This window comes from Pseudophryne corroboree, chromosome 4 (genome assembly GCF_028390025.1).
Source record: "Pseudophryne corroboree isolate aPseCor3 chromosome 4, aPseCor3.hap2, whole genome shotgun sequence".
In the NCBI taxonomy this organism is placed as follows: domain Eukaryota; kingdom Metazoa; phylum Chordata; class Amphibia; order Anura; family Myobatrachidae; genus Pseudophryne; species Pseudophryne corroboree.
Genome location: NC_086447.1, coordinates 848,104,839 through 848,121,972, shown reverse-complemented (window position 1 = coordinate 848,121,972; position 17,134 = coordinate 848,104,839). Strand labels below are relative to the sequence as shown.

General features: G+C 49.6%; 1 protein-coding gene across 1 annotated transcript in view; it reads left to right on the top strand.

Moving 5' to 3' along the window:
* Positions 1-17,134, top strand: part of EML6 (EMAP like 6) — a 363,450-nt gene that overhangs the window by 149,080 nt on the left and 197,236 nt on the right. The window contains exon 11 of the mRNA XM_063918642.1: positions 4,871-5,038. Coding sequence (XP_063774712.1) covers positions 4,871-5,038 — 168 coding nt within the window. The remainder of the gene's footprint in view (positions 1-4,870; positions 5,039-17,134) is intronic.

The following is a 17,134-nucleotide window of genomic DNA, read 5'->3' as shown; positions in this document are numbered from 1 at the left end:
GCCAGATATGCCCCCCACAGAGCCAGATATGCCACCCACAGTGCCAGATATGCCACCCACAGTGCCAGATATGCCACCCACAGTGCCAGATATGCCACCCACAGTGCCAGATATGCCCCCACAGTGCCAGATATGCCCCCACAGTGCCAGATATGCCCCCACAGTGCCAGATATGCCCCCCACAGTGCCAGATATGCCACCCACAGTGCCAGATATGCCCCCCACAGTGCCAGATATGCCACCCACAGTGCCAGATATGCCACCCACAGTGCCAGATATGCCACCCACAGTGCCAGATATGCCCCCACAGAGCCAGATATGCCCCCACAGTGCCAGATATGCCCCCACAGTGCCAGAAATGCCCCCCACAGTGCCAGATATGCCCCCCACAGTGCCAGATATGCCACCCACAGAGCCAGATATGCCCCCACAGTGCCAGAAATGCCCCCCACAGTGCCAGATATGCCACCCACAGTGCCAGATATGCCCCCAGGCCACAGAACCAGATATGCCCCCACAGAGCCAGATATGCAATGCCCCCCACAGTGCCAGAAATGCCCCCCCCATAGCCAGAAATGCCCCCACAGTGCGGATCCCCCCAATACCTGCGGCGCTGCTGGGGAGGAGTACTGCTGCTGTCCGCCTGTCCGAGTGTGCTGGCGAGCGGGCGGGAGTGCTGGCGGGCGGGCGGGCGGCCGGCCGGCGAGTCAGAGTGAGCCTGGGTCCGGGTGGCCACTTGTGTGCACTATGGCGCCGGCGTCTGACGTCAGACACCGGCGCCGCGCAGCGCGCATAGCGCACAGTGCACACGGGCCAATGCTGCACACACAGGGCCGGCTCCAGCATCGAATATGGCGGCGCCAGCGCGCGGCGCCCATTAAGGGTGGCGCCCTGTGCGGCCGCTCTATTCGAACATGCCTAGAGCCGGCCCTGTTTTAAATATTTATAATATGAATGAAAGAGAACATTTTTCTAGTGTAAACTAAATACACTGCTCAAAAAAATAAAGGGAACACTTAAACAACACAATGTAACTCCAAGTCAATCACACTTCTGTGAAATCAAACTGTCCACTTAGGAAGCAACACTGATTGACAATCAATTTCAAATGCTGTTGTGCAAATGGAATAGACAACAGGTGGAAATTATAGGCAATTAGCAAGACACCCCCAATAAAGGAGTTGTTTTGCAGGTGGTGACCATAGACCACTTCTCAGCTCCTATGCTTTCTGGCTGATGTTTTGGTCACTTTTGAAAGCTGGCGGTGCTTTCACTCTAGTGGTAGCATGAGACGGAGTCTACAACCCACACAAGTGGCTCAGGTAGTGCAGCTCAACCAGGATGACACATCAATGCGAGCTGTGGCAAGAAGGTTTGCTGTGTCTGTCAGCGTAGTGTCCAGAGCATGGAGGCGCTACCAGGAGACAGGCCAGTACATCAGGAGACGTGGAGGAGGCCGTAGGAGGGCAACAACCCAGCAGCAGGACCGCTTCCTCTGCCTTTGTGCAAGGAGGAACAGGAGGAGCACTGCCAGAGCCCTCAAAATGACCTCCAGCATGCCACAAATGTGCATGTGTCTACTCAAACGATCAGAAACAGACTCCATGAGGGTGGTATGAGGGCCCGACGTCCACAGGTAAGGGGTTGTGCTTACAGCCCAACACTGTGCAGGACGTTTGGCATTTGCCAGAAAACACCAAGATTGGCAAATTCGCCACTGGTACCCTGTGCTCTTCACAGATGAAAGCAGGTTCTCACTGAGCACATGTGACAGACGTGACAGAGTCTTGAGACGCCAAGGAGAACGTTCTGCTGCCTGCAACATCCTCCAGCATGACCGGTTTGGCAGTGGGTCAGTAATGGTGTGGGGTGGCATTTCTTTGGGGGGCCGCACAGCCCTCCATGTGCTCGCCAGAGGTAGCCTGACTGCCATTAGGTACCGAGATGAGATCCTCAGACCCCTTGTGAGACCATATGCTGGTGCGGTTGGCCCTGGGTTCCTTCTAATGCAAGACAATGCTAGACCTCATGTGGCTGGAGTGTGTCAGCAGTTCCTGCAAGACGAAGGCATTGATGCTATGGACTGGCCCACCCGTTCCCCAGACCTGAATCCAATTGAGCACATCTGGGACATCATGTCTCGCTCCATCCACCAACGCCACGTTGCACCACAGACTGTCCAGGAGTTGGCGGATGCTTTAGTCCAGGTCTGGGAGATCCCTCAGGAGACCATCCGCCACCTCATCAGGAGCATGCCCAGGCATTGTAGGGAGGTTATACAGGCACGTGGAGGCCACACACACTACTGAGCCTCATTTTGACTTGTTTTAAGGACATTACCTCAAAGTTGGATCAGCCTGTAGTGTGTTTTTCCACTTTAATTTTGAGTGTGACTCCAAATCCAGACCTCCATGGGTTAATAAATTTGATTTCCATTGATAATTTTTGTGTGATTTTGTTGTCAGCACATTCAACTATGTAAAGAACAAAGTATTTAATAAGAACATTTCATTCATTCAGATCTAGGATGTGTTATTTTAGTGTTCCCTTTATTTATTTTTTTGAGCAGTGTAATTAAAAATAAAATAAAATCTGGAGCTGTCAATGAATAAAGTAACAGTTGTGTTTTGGGCCTGTAAATTATATACCAGTGCTCTCATCATGGCTGTTCCTGCGTCAGTGGACACGTTGCAATATTGTTGCTTGGCATGACTGCTGAGTATCCCAATCAGTGTGCAATAAGCAACTGCAACCAAATGATCAGCTTCTAACTGTCACGTTACAGGCTGTGGGCCAGATGTATTAAGCCTGGAGAAGTGATAAAGCAGTAATAAGTGCAAGCTGATAACACACCAGCCAATCAGCTCCAATATGTAAAGTGACAGTTAGGAGCTGATTGGCTGGTAGTTATCACCTTGCACTTATCACTGCTTTATCACTTCTCCAGGCTTATTACGTCTGCAACTGTTGTGTTTGAAAAATTACAGCTGTTTGGTACTGTATCTCTCTCTACTTTATCTCTCTCCCCTCTGTGGGCGCTATTCAGTTGTTGTTGTCCGTCTCAAGTGACGGGAAATTGCAGGGGCGATATTCAATTGATGCCCGTTATTGCGCAGGTCACGCCCATTAGTGTCTGGTTTAGCCAATTAAAGCACCTAAACCCGACTAAACTAAGACGTGAGCACCAGCGGCCAGCTGAATACTGTATGGATTGTCCTTTTAATCAGTGGCATAAATGAAAGAAAACCCTGCAAAACAGAGCATTGTCATACTTACACAATTAAAGGGAGCAAGTGGTAGAGGTGGGGGTCCTACATTATAAATCCTACATTATAAATCCTATATACTGAATTTGTTCAGCAAATAGGTGGCACAGTTGCCCCTTGTTATTTATCAAAGTTTGGAGAGAGATAAAGTGGAGAGAGATTAGGGGCATATGTACTATGCCTTGGAGAGAGATAAAGTGGATGGAGAAAAAGTACCTGCCAGTCGGCTCCTAACTGCCATGTTACAGGGGATCAGTATGAATTACCGACGGTCAGGATGCCGGCCATCAGTATACAGACAACGGCATCCTGGTTGTAAGTATGCCGGCAGCTGGGCAAGCTCAGAGAGTCCCCTTGTGGGGCATTGTCAGCAGTTGGGATTCCGGCGTCGGCATCCAGACTGCCGGGATCCCATCTGCCAGCAATGTGACTGCATCCCTGTTACAGGATGTGTTTGAAAAATGACAGCTAGGAGCTGATTGGCTGATACTTTATCGCCGTCCACTTTATCGCTATCCAAGGTTTTAGTACATCTGCCCCAAAGTACCAAACAAACTACTCCTAGCTGTCACTTTGCGTGCCTTGTTTGAAAAATGACAGCAGTTGATTGGTTGGCACTTTGGGGGTCATTCCGAGTTGTTCGCTCGCTAGCAGTTTTTAGCAGCCGTGCAAACGCTAGGCCGCCTCCCACTGGGAGTGTATTTTATCTTAGCAGAAGTGCAAACGAAAGGATCGCAGAACGGCTACAAAAAAATTTTGTGCAGTTTCAGAGTAGCTTCAGACCTACTCAGCGCTTGCGATCACTTCAGACTGTTGAGTTCCGGATTTGACGTCACGAACACGCCCTGCGTTCTCCCAGCCCCGCCTGCTTTTCTCCTGGTACGCCTGCGTTTTTCCTGGCACGCCTGCTTTTTTCTGAACACTCCCTAAAAACCGTCAGTTGACACCCACAAACGCCCGCTTCTTGTCAGTCACTCTGCGGCGGACATTGCGAATAAAAAGCCTTGCTAGATCTTGTGTAAAACTACATCGGCAGTTGTGAAAGTACGTCGCGCGTGCACATTGCGCTGCATACGCATGCGCAGAAGTGCCGCTTTTTCACTTAATCGCTGCGCTGCGAACATTTTTACCTAGCGATCAACTCAGAATGACCCCCTTTATACGCTACTTAATTTCTCTTCAGGCTTTGATAAATATCCCCCCCCCTCGTCCCCCTTAATGAGGGAATTGACGTAAAAACCTTCTACATTATATAAGAAAAATAAAAAATACTTCTAGATATTTTAAGTTTCACCCAAGGTAATTTGTGCATGTGTTTTGTTTTTGTCAATTTCTATTGGTAAGTTTACTGTACATAATTATGTCCCTAAATATAAATATGACCAGCTGTTTTTCTTTTTTTCTCTATTTTTATTTTTTATGTGTAGCATAAACATCATTGCCTGAGATAGTCGCCGCTTGGCACGCCTATCGTAGCAGTCGTTAGAGTTAGAAATCTTAAAGACATTGCGGCCAGGTGCGGCTAATGTGCACAGTGATGACTGCTATGACGTAATAGTTTAATATATGATTGTGGCCAATTTTTTTTTCTTCTTTTCTTGTAGGAGCTAAGTTTCGGAAGTATGTTGGCCATTCAGCCCATGTGACGAATGTGCGCTGGTCACATGACTTCCAGTGGGTACTGAGCACTGGCGGAGCTGACCACTCTGTCTTTCAGTGGAGATTTATTCCCGAAGGGTTGACAAATGGCATCATTGAAACAGCACCTCAAGGTAAGGCTGATAGTGAGATGGAGTAGCAGGAGAATTATACCACTTTCCGATATAAAATCCCGACTCGGACCTAGGACACAGAGCATGGGTTAAAGCCGAGCTACCCCTTTCATACATGGGTGACAACCAAGATTATTCCAGGGTCTTCCAGTGACCTGGGTCTACCGGCATTCATTGGGTGCAAGGAGATGATCTCATCTCCAAATGTTACTGTCCCCAGCCAATCAATTTCTTCAAGAACTGGGTGACACCTTTCAGACCAAAGCTGGGTCGTCTGCCCAGGTTACAAGTACCGGTAAATACCCTGCTAGTGAGCAGGGTTGCGGACCCGGGACTCTCAACCCGGGTAGACCCTCAGACATAAGCTAGACCCGGGTCGATGCTTGTTCACTTGTAATAAATTGGGTTTTAGGTGTATCGGGGGTGTAAGTTGATGGCTGCAACAGGCAGGAAATAAGATGCTGTTGTCCTCTTGGTATTCTTGAAACATGATTCCCATGGCCGTAACTGTGTGGAGTTTGTATATTCTCCCCGTACTTGCGTGGGTTTCCTCCGGGTATTCCGGTTTCCTCCCACAATCCAAAAATATACTGGTAGGATAATTGGCTTCCAGCAAAATGAACCCTAGCGTGAATATGTGTGCGTGTACTTGTGGTAGGGAATATAGATTGTAAGCTCCACTGGGCAGGGACTGATGTGAATGGGCAAATATTCTTTCTGTAAAGCGCTGCGGAATATGTGTGCGCTATATAAATAACTGGTAATAAATAATAAATGTGTAAGGTGGCTACGGATATATTTTCCTAGTGATTATGAGTGTGGAGTGAAATCTAGAATAGAATAACAGAGGGCACCATGATTGCTGACATAGGACCTGATTCTGATGGAAAGTGGCTTTATTTATCGGAAGCCAGACATAAGAGGAGATTTATCAAGCTGTGAAGAGAGCGGAGAAGTGGAACAGTGGAGAAGTTGCCCATAGCAACAATCAGCTTTGAGGTAGTATTTACCAAGTACATTCTATAAAATGATAAGTAAAAGCTTATTGGTTGCTATAGGCAACATCTTCACTCTCGATTCATCAACCCCTTACTACTAATGGCAATGTTCTTCAAAACGGGGGCATGTCTCCTCTGTATTGAAGGCGTGACGGGTACAGGGTCTGAGTCGTAGGACGCAGACTTCCTGGACCCCGGTGTGTGGATCCTACTGTTAGCCTGAGTAAGCATCAGCTTATGCAGGCTGACCAATGCCTGAAACCATCGGGAATGACGACCGATGGTGATCCAAGGCTGCGTCCTCAGACTGGAGGTATGTATCTCCTACAGACGCCTCCTGTTGCATTAGAATGTTAATGACACAGAATTGCACAGCCGCTTCCTTACAGCTGTGCAATTCCTCCCAAACATGAATCGGGCCTAATATCTGTCCGACTCAGAATTGCCGGGGACTGGCAAAAATCCATAGGTTTGCTTCTGTGCATGCACGGTTTGCTTAAGCTTGCTGTTTGTGGCTGTATAAGCAGCTGTGTCTGACTAAGTGGAAATTTAACCCATCATAAGTCTTTTTGGTCCCAGAAATGACGTCATACACCCGCCCTGCAAACACCTGGACACGCCTGCATTTTTCCAAACACTCCCTAAAAACGGTCAGTTAACACCCATAAACGCCCTCTTCCTGTCAATCTCCTTGCGATCGGCTGTGCGAATGGATTCTTCGTTAAATCCATCGCTCAGCAACGATCCGCTTTGTACTCGTACAACGCACCTGCGCATTGCGGTGCATATGGATGCGCAGCATACTTGCCTACCTGACCCTCTCCATGAGGGAGACAATGCTCTGTTCCTGGACTTTCCTGGTAATGTATGATTGCCATCACCTGTGGTGAAACACCTTTCGTATCAATTAACTAGCTCACCACAGGTGATGGCAATCATACATTACCAGGAAAGTCCAGGAACAGAGCATTTTCTCCCTCATGGAGAGGGTCAGGTAGGCAAGTATGATGCGCAGTAGTAACCTGTTCGCTGCGCTGCGAAAATCGGCAGCGAGTGATCAACTCGGAATGACCCCCCTTGTGCACTGCAGGGAGGGCAGATTTAACATGTGCAGAGAGATTTAGATTTGAGTGGGTTATATTGCATACATCCCAACATGACCCTCTCCAGGAGGGACAGAATGCTCTATTCATGGACTTCACTCTTAATGTAGTATAGCCCTCACCTGTGTTGAACTAGTTGTTTGATAAGAAAGGTGTTTCAGTACAGGTGATGGCAATCATTAATTAAGAGGGAAGTCCAGGAGCAGAGCATTCTGTCCCTCCTGGAGAGGGTCATGTTGGGAGGTATGATATTGTTTCTGTGCAGGGTAAATACTGGCTGCTTTATTTTTACACTGCAATTTAGATTTCAGTTTGAACACACCCCACCCAAATCTAACTCTCTCTGCACATGTTATATCTGCCCCTCCTGCAGCGCACATGGTTTTGCCCATTAGAGAACAAATTTTCTGCTGCAATCAGGTCTGAATTAAGCCCCATATGCTGTAAGGTCCATGTATATAGGGTCTAATTCAGCATGGATCGCTATTCTGAGAGATTATATATATAACCAATCACGAACCACCCCTTCTGAAGAAACTGCCAGAGTGTAAACGGCAGAGAAACGCATTAAGGGAAACCGACTGAGTGCATCCGCCATTCACCGCTGTGCTCCTGCCTGTTCAATTACTGGAACCTGGTGCAGAGAACGGACGACACTGTACAAGTCGCGGAGACAAATCAAAGTACACAAGCCGCGGTCTTCCTCCCGCCGCTCATCCCAAAACTTGCATTATCAACTATTCACCTTCAGCCAAGTAAGAGATTAGCGGGAGTGGGCTACTGCAATACAGGGATGTGCATATTCACGAAGTATATACTCCTGATGGCCAAATACAATTGGTGAGATATGTACGGGAGCAGGGTCGGTTCTAGCCCTTTTGGCGCCCCGGGTGGAAAATGGGGGCGTGTCTTCATACAGGGGGCATGGTCAGTTATGCCCCCTGTAGAGTTGTGCCCCCATTTGTGCCCCCTGTAGGAGCAGCGCCGCTTACACTAAAAAATAATAATATTTACTATCCCCGCTCCTGACTCCCGACCGCTGCAGACCTCCGCCGGCGCCGCTCCTCTCCTCGGATCTATGGGAGAGACGTCATGACGTCTCTCCCACAGCACAGCATAGACAGACACTAGAGGTCAATTATGACCCCTAGCGTCTGTGTCAGTCCCACAATGCTGTGCGGTGCGCGATGATGTCATCGCGCACCGCACAGCAAAAGTCCTCTCCACGAAGGGAAACTAGACGGGTAGCGTCTAGTTCCCTTCACAGCGAGGGGCACAGCGGACTCAGCGGGGGGCACAGTAGTGGATCTTGCCATGGTGCGGCAAAAGTCCTGCTTGCCCGTGGCAAGATCCGCTACTGTACGGGAGGTATTAGCATTCCAAAGGCTGATTAACTGTCCTATAATTTATTGACTGCTCAGATAAGGATCCGATATACAAGGTCAATTGACCCACTAAGGAATTGGAGCTTACTAATTTTATACAGCGGAAATAAAAGGATTAACCCTATAACTCAAACATCTGGTTATTTTTGTTTGTCTTTTAATTATGTGTCATAATGTTGACTTATTAATATGTATGTTTAATAAAAATTTTAATTAGAGCTCTCTATATTGAGTAAGTTTATTACTCAGGACTTTCTATATTCTGAGAGATTGCAGTTGTCTGCGAGTAGAAAGGCGCCGCCCTGACAGGAAGAAAAAACACCCTGTGCAATTTTGTGAATGCATCGCAGATCTCTATCCATTCGCAGATGCATGCGCAATTCCCGGAACATCAAAGATTTTTTTGCCGTCTGAGCAAATGTAAGTAGGTCTGAGGCTGCCAATAATCTGTGACTAAGACGGGCTGGAAGTGGTCTGCGCTGACGTCAGAAACTCTCCACAAAAACGCCTGGGCATGCCTGCGTCTTTTCTGACACACCCAGATAAGCGTCAGGTTTCCGCCCAGAAGCACCGGCTTCCTGTCAGTCAAGTTGCGGTTACATTGCGATTATGATCTGTATGCAATTTCTGTTGCGATTACCCCTTGCGCGTGCACAATGTGAACGCTACGCATGCGCTGTTGTTCGATAATCGCTCAATTTGCGATTTTTCTAAAGAGCGATCCATGCTGAATTAGGCCCATAGTGCTGAAACCGCGAGAATAGCCCAGCATCAATTACTGATTCTTGGGGGTCACATTTCAGAAAGAGGTTTTATAACTATTGTGATCTAGCATTTGTAATATGCAAGCCATGATAACATACATCTTAGCACCTGTAAATGCTATCTGTGGCTTGTGATGTGATCCTGTATAATCTGTGAGCTCTGATGTCATCTGTTCAGCGTTCAGTAGGATATACAGGTAATAAAGTTGCTGAAAGTTATTTGGGATATTTGAAGTCAGCTCAGGTTTCTGTGACTGACATTCGCAAGCTCTTATATGGCCACAGAACTTCTCTGTGACTCCTAATATCGGGTGGTCTTCAGTTTGCCGGCTGTTGGGATCCCGGCGCACAGTATACCGGCCCCGGAATCGCGACACCCGGCATACTGACACCTTTTATCCCTCTTGGGGGTCCACGACCCCCCTGGAGGGAGAATAGATAGCGTGGCGCGCGTGGCCGTAGCGATCTATGGGGGTCATTCCGACCCGATCGCACGCTGCACTTCTTCGCAGCCGTGCGATCGGGTCGGAACTGCGCATGCACGGCGGCCGCATTGCACAGGTGCGTCGTCCCTGGGCAATGACAGGGACAGCAACGAAAGCGATCGCAGCGGCGATCGCAAGAAGATTGACAGGCGGAAGGCGTTCCGGGGCGGATACTCACCGTTTTCTGGGAGTGGTGAGTCCAACGCAGGTGTGTCCAGGCGTTTGCAGGGCGGGTGTCTGACGTCAACTCCGGGACCAGTCATGCTGAAGACATTGCAGCCGGTGAGTATGTCAGGACCTACTTAGAAACTGCAAAAAATCTTTTTGCATAGCAGGGCTGCACAAGCGTTCGCAGCCTTGCTATACAAAAACTCCCTCCCCCATAGGCGGCGACTAGTTGATCGCACGGGCTGCAAAAAGCAATGAAGACCTACAGTATGTAATGTATAGTACAGAGCGCATTATCCCTACTGTGAACTTGATACTACAATAAACCATGAGGATATAGGGGGTTAATCAGGTTTGTTAGCAAACCACAAAGGTTAGCAATTGGGCAAAACCTTGTTGCACTGCAGGTGGGGCAGATGTAACATGTGCAGAGAGAGTTAGATTTGGGTGGGTTATATTGTTTCTGCAGGGTAAATACTGGCTGCTTGATTTCTACACTGTAATTTACATTTCAATTTGAACACACCCCATCCAAATCTAACTCTCTCTGCACATGTTACATCTGCCCCACCTGCAGTGCAACATGGTTTTGCCCAATTTCTAACTTTTTTGGTTTGTTAACAAACCTGAATAAGGTCCATAGTCAAATTAGAGGATGAGACACGTTATTAGTCTGACATCCTGTCCTGGGCTACTGCGCAGAATGTTGCATATATTAGGGGGAGGGGACTACTGCGCAGAATGTTGCATATATTAGGGGGAGGGGACTACTGCGCATAATGTTGCATATATTAGGGGGAAGGGACTACTGCGCAGAATGTTGCATATGTTAGGGGGATGGGACTACTGCGCAGAATGTTGCATATATTAGGGGGAGGTAGCTACTGCACAGAATGTTGCATATATTAGGGGGAGAGGACTACTGCGCAGAATGTTGCATATATTAGGGGGAGGGGACTTCTGCGCAGAATGTTGCATATATTAGGGGGAGGTAGCTACTGCACAGACTGTTACATATATTAGGGGGAGGGGACTACTGCGCAGAATGTTGCATATATTAGGGGGAGGTAGCTACTGCACAGAATGTTGCATATATTAGGGGGAGGTAGCTACTGCGCAGAATGTTGCATATATTAGGGGGAGGGGACTTCTGCGCAGAATGTTGCATATATTAGGGGGAGGTAGCTACTGCACAGACTGTTACATATATTAGGGGGAGGGGACTACTGCGCAGAATGTTGCATATATTAGGGGGAGGTAGCTACTGCACAGAATGTTGCATATATTAGGGGGAGGTAGCTACTGCACAGAATGTTGCATATATTAGGGTAAGGTGGCTACTGCACAGACTGTTACATATATTAGGGGGAGGGGACTACTGCGCAGAATGTTGCATATATTAGGGGGAGAGGACTACTGCGCAGAATGTTGCATATATTAGGGGGAGGGGACTACTGCGCAGAATGTTGCATATATTAGGGGGAGGTAGCTACTGCACAGAATGTTGCATATATTAGGGGAAGGTGGCTACTGCACAGACTGTTACATATATTAGGGGGAGGAGACTACTGCGCGGAATGTTGCATATATTAGGGGGAGGGGGCAGGGGTGTTTCTAGGGGGTCTGAGCGCCCCTGCCAAAGTAAGGAACTGACGCTCCCCACCTCCCCCACCCAGGGACACAGAGGGGGCAGTTACAAATAGGCTGAGGTCAGGGACACTGAGGGAGAATTACAGGGAGGGTGCTGGTAGGGACAATGAGGTGGAGGGCTTACGGGGAGGCTGTGGGCAGGGCCACTGAGGGGGAATTACAGGAGTGTGCAGGCAGGGACACTGAGGGGGAGAGTACGGGCAGGGACACGGAGGTTAAATTACAGGATGGTGTGGGCAGGGACACTGAGTCGCAGGGAAGCTGAGGTCAGGGACACTAAGGGGGAATTACAGGGAGGGTTCGGGTAGGGAAAATGAGAGGCAGGGCCTACAGGGAGGCTGAGGTAAAGGCCACTGAGGGGCATTTACAGGGAGGGTGCGAGAAGGGACACTGAGAGGGAATTACAGGAGTATGCGGGCAGGATCACTGAGGGGGGAGTCACAGGGAGGCTGAGGTCAGAAACAATGAGGAAAAATTACAGGGAGGGTGCAGACAGGGAAACTGAGGAGGAATTACGAGGAGGGTGCGGGCAGGGACACTGAGAGGGAATTACGGGGAGGGTGCAGGCAGGGAGACTGAGGGGGAATTACGATGAGTGTGCAGTCAGGGACACTGAGGGGGAATTACAGTTAGTGTGCGGGTAGGGACACTGAGAGGGAATTACAGGAGTGTATGGCCAGGGTCACTGGGGGGCAGTTACAGGAATGGGGTGGACAGGGACACTGAGGGGGAATTACAAGAAGGGTGCGGGCAGGGACACCGAGGGGATATATGCACACATACATACAGTTAAAAAAACCCTCGCTAGGTGTGATGGCACTACATGTCCCAGCAAATCCAGTTGACAAGGTGTGCTGGGATTTGTAGTCTCAACACAGCTGGACAGGCAGTCACTGGTCTAGATACCTCTCCATACAGAGCTCTTTGTAACCTGTGATCCAGACTGCCAGGATAGACCATGCAGTGCAGCTACGGTACCGCAGAAAATGTACAGGTCTGCGCATGCTGCAGTACTGATTGTAGTGGCTGGTGTTTGGTGACAGACCGCATGGGACCAATGACAAGGGGAGCGGATGAGGAATAGGAAGTGCCTTGACCCCTCCCTATACCTGGAAGTGCCCCGCTACCCGGTTATATACACCATCATGGTGACTGTAGTCACAGAGAGTGTCAGAGTGCAATATGCTTCTGAGAGTCCGGCAATGGATGAGCAGTGCTAAGGTATGTACTCAGATAGTACCATGTCATTCTACACCTGGCATGGTTGGCACTGCCAGGCGGTGCCCCCCCCCCCCCCCATCCCCTCCCTTGGCTGGAGCCCCTGGCAAGTGCCATCCTGGCCAATATGAAGATACACCCCTGGGAGGGGGCTACTGCGCAGAATGTTGCATATATTAGGGGGAGGGGACTACTGCGCAGAATATTGCATATATTAGGGGGAGGTAGCTACTGCGCAGAATGTTGCATATATTAGGGGGAGGTAGCTACTGCACAGAATGTTGCATATATTAGGGGGAGGGGACTACTGCGCAGAATGTTGCATATATTAGGGGGAGGTAGCTACTGCACAGAATGTTGCATATATTAGGGGAAGGTGACTACTGCACAGACTGTTACATATATTAGGGGGAGGGGACTACTGCGCAGAGTGCTGCATATATTAGGGGTAGGGGGCTACTGCGCGGAGTGCTGCATATATTAGGGGTAGGGGGCTACTGCGCGGAATGTTGCAAATATTAGGGGGAGGGGGCTACTGCACAGACTGTTACATATATTAGGGGGAGGGGACTACTGCGCAGAATGTTGCATATATTAGGAGGAGGGGGGTACTGCGCAAAATATTGCATATATTAGGGGGAGGGGACTACTGCGCAGAATTTTACATGTGTTAGCGGGAGGAGGCTACTGCACAGAGTGCTGCATATATTAGGTGGAGGGGACTACTGCACAGAGTGCTGCATATATTAGGGGGAGGGGACTACTGCACAGACTGTTGCATATATTAGGGGGAGGGGGCTACTGCACAAAATGTTACATGTGTTAGCGGGAGGAGGCTACTGCGCAGAGTGCTGCATATATTAGGGGGAGGGGACTACTGCGCGGAATGTTGCATATATTAGGGGGAGGGGGCAGGGGTGTTTCTAGGGGTCTGAGCGCCCCTGCCAAAGTAAGGAACTGACGCTCCCCACCTCCCCCACCCAGGGACACAGAGGGGGGAGTTACAAATAGGCTGAGGTCAGGGACACTGAGGGAGAATTACAGGGAGGGTGCTGGTAGGGACAATGAGGTGGAGGGCTTACGGGGAGGCTGTGGGCAGGGCCACTGAGGGGGAATTACAGGAGTGTGCGGGCAGGGACACTGAGGGGGAGAGTACGGGCAGGGACACGGAGGTTAAATTACAGGATGGTGTGGGCAGGGACACTGAGTCGCAGGGAAGCTGAGGTCAGGGACACTAAGGGGGAATTACAGGGAGGGTTCGGGTAGGGAAAATGAGAGGCAGGGCCTACAGGGAGGCTGTGGTCAAGGCCACTGAGGGGCATTTACAGGGAGGGTGCGAGAAGGGACACTGAGAGGGAATTACAGGAGTATGCGGGCAGGATCACTGAGGGGGGAGTCACAGGGAGGCTGAGGTCAGAAACAATGAGGAAAAATTACAGGGAGGGTGCAGACAGGGAAACTGAGGAGGAATTACGAGGAGGGTGCGGGCAGGGACACTGAGAGGGAATTACGGGGAGGGTGCAGGCAGGGAGACTGAGGGGGAATTACGATGAGTGTGCAGTCAGGGACACTGAGGGGGAATTACAGTTAGTGTGCGGGTAGGGACACTGAGAGGGAATTACAGGAGTGTATGGCCAGGGTCACTGGGGGGCAGTTACAGGAATGGGGTGGACAGGGACACTGAGGGGGAATTACAAGAAGGGTGCGGGCAGGGACACCGAGGGGATATATGCACACATACATACAGTTAAAAACCCCTCGCTAGGTGTGATGGCACTACATGTCCCAGCAAATCCAGTTGACAAGGTGTGCTGGGATTTGTAGTCTCAACACAGCTGGACAGGCAGTCACTGGTCTAGATACCTCTCCATACAGAGCTCTTTGTAAGCTGTGATCCAGACTGCCAGGATAGACCATGCAGTGCAGCTACGGTACCGCAGAAAATGTACAGGTATGCTCATGCTGCAGTACTGATTGTAGTGGCTGGTGTTTGGTGACAGACCGCATGGGACCAATGACAAGGGGAGCGGATGAGGAATAGGAAGTGCCTTGACCCCTCCCTATACCTGGAAGTGCCCCGCTACCCGGTTATATACACCATCATGGTGACTGTAGTCACAGAGAGTGTCAGAGTGCAATATGCTTCTGAGAGTCCGGCAATGGATGAGCAGTGCTAAGGTATGTACTCAGATAGTACCATGTCATTCTACACCTGGCATGGTTGGCACTGCCAGGCGGTGCCCCCCCCCCCCCCCATCCCCTCCCTTGGCTGGAGCCCCTGGCAAGTGCCATCCTGGCCAATATGAAGATACACCCCTGGGAGGGGGATACTGCGCAGAATGTTGCATATATTAGGGGGAGGGGACTACTGCGCAGAATGTTGCATACAGTGTCGGACTGGGGCATGAAGGGCCCACCGGGGGAATGCAGTAATAGGGACCCATACTTAGGGGTGTGGCCAGCCTACAAAGGAAGTGTGGCCAGCCTCCACATAGGCTTGAAATAAACAATAGTCTAATGCAACATATCTACCATGTATAATACAAGTGCACAGTCTGGAATCTGATCCCTAGAGGAAAGGAGTGGGCCCTCAGGCAGTGGGGCCTACCGGTGGTTTCCCTGGTACCCCTGTGGGCCAGTCCGACCCTGGTTGCATATATTAGGGGGAGGTAGCTACTGCGCAGAATGTTGCATATATTAGGGGGAGGTAGCTACTGCACAGAATGTTGCATATATTAGGGGGAGGGGACTACTGCGCAGAATGTTGCATATATTAGGGGGAGGTAGCTACTGCGCAGAATGTTGCATATATTAGGGGGAGGTAGCTACTGCACAGAATGTTGCATATATTAGGGGAAGGTGACTACTGCACAGACTGTTACATATATTAGGGGGAGGGGACTACTGCGCAGAGTGCTGCATATATTAGGGGTAGGGGGCTACTGCGCGGAGTGCTGCATATATTAGGGGTAGGGGGCTACTGCGCGGAATGTTGCATATATTAGGGGGAGGGGGCTACTGCACAGACTGTTACATATATTAGGGGGAGGGGACTACTGCGCAGAATGTTGCATATATTAGGAGGAGGGGGGTACTGCGCAAAATATTGCATATATTAGGGGGAGGGGACTACTGCGCAGAATTTTACATGTGTTAGCGGGAGGAGGCTACTGCACAGAGTGCTGCATATATTAGGGGGAGGGGACTACTGCACAGAGTGCTGCATATATTAGGGGGAGGGGACTACTGCACAGACTGTTGCATATATTAGGGGGAGGGGGCTACTGCACAAAATGTTACATGTGTTAGCGGGAGGAGGCTACTGTGCAGAGTGCTGCATATATTAGGGGGAGGGGTCTACTGCGCAAAATGTTGCATATATTAGGGGGAGGAGGCTACTGCACAGACTTGCATATATTAGGGGTAGGGGGCTACTGCGCAGAATGTTGCATATATTAGGGGGAGGGGGTTACTGCGCAGAATGTATCAGGTAGTCACAGTATAATCACTTTTCATGCATCTTTGATAACCTTACCAATCGTCTCTTACTGTATATACAGAAATATACAATACAACAAGAAGCCTCTATGCACTTATACGTCACAAGTAGAGCAGTGCTTTCCAAACTTGCTCATACAGGTAGAACGAAAGCCTTTCAAAGCTGATACGTCCCATGTGCTTTTTATTGCCATTACATAGAACATACATTATGCATTTATGCATAGAGAAGCAGCGGTCTGAGAACCGTGCAAACCAAAGGCTGTTTCCAACATTAAGTAATACTTGCCTACTTTAAAAATCTCCTCTCCGGGAGAAGCCTGGGGAGGAGACGCTGCAGGAGACTTTGGGGGGCGGGGACGGGCTGTGACATCATTAAGCCCACCCCCACATCAGGAAAACGCTGCGATTCACGGGTCCCCGGGAATGGGGCGGGGGTAAAATATAACGCGATTGGCGTCATTTTATTCCCCACCCCACGGACTCGCGAATATAGGAGATTATCTCTCCATCCTGCCCGCATCACTAGGGTGCGAGCAGGATGCGGGAGACCTGCCTATTCTTCTAGGGGTGCGGGGGGCTACCCCAAAAGACGGGAGCCTCCCGCAGCTTCCGGGAGAGTAGGCAAGTATGCATTAAGTATTTACTTACAACCTTGAGTACAAATACCTTGTTTTCTTCTCTCCAATTTAGGAATTGCTGGAGTATAATCTCAGCCAAATAGCCTCCAAGTCTGAGAAACATACTAATTATTCATAGCTAAAAACAGGAGACAATGGGGAAGATTGAGTTTGGAGAGAGATCCTCACTGTCATCTTTCAAACACT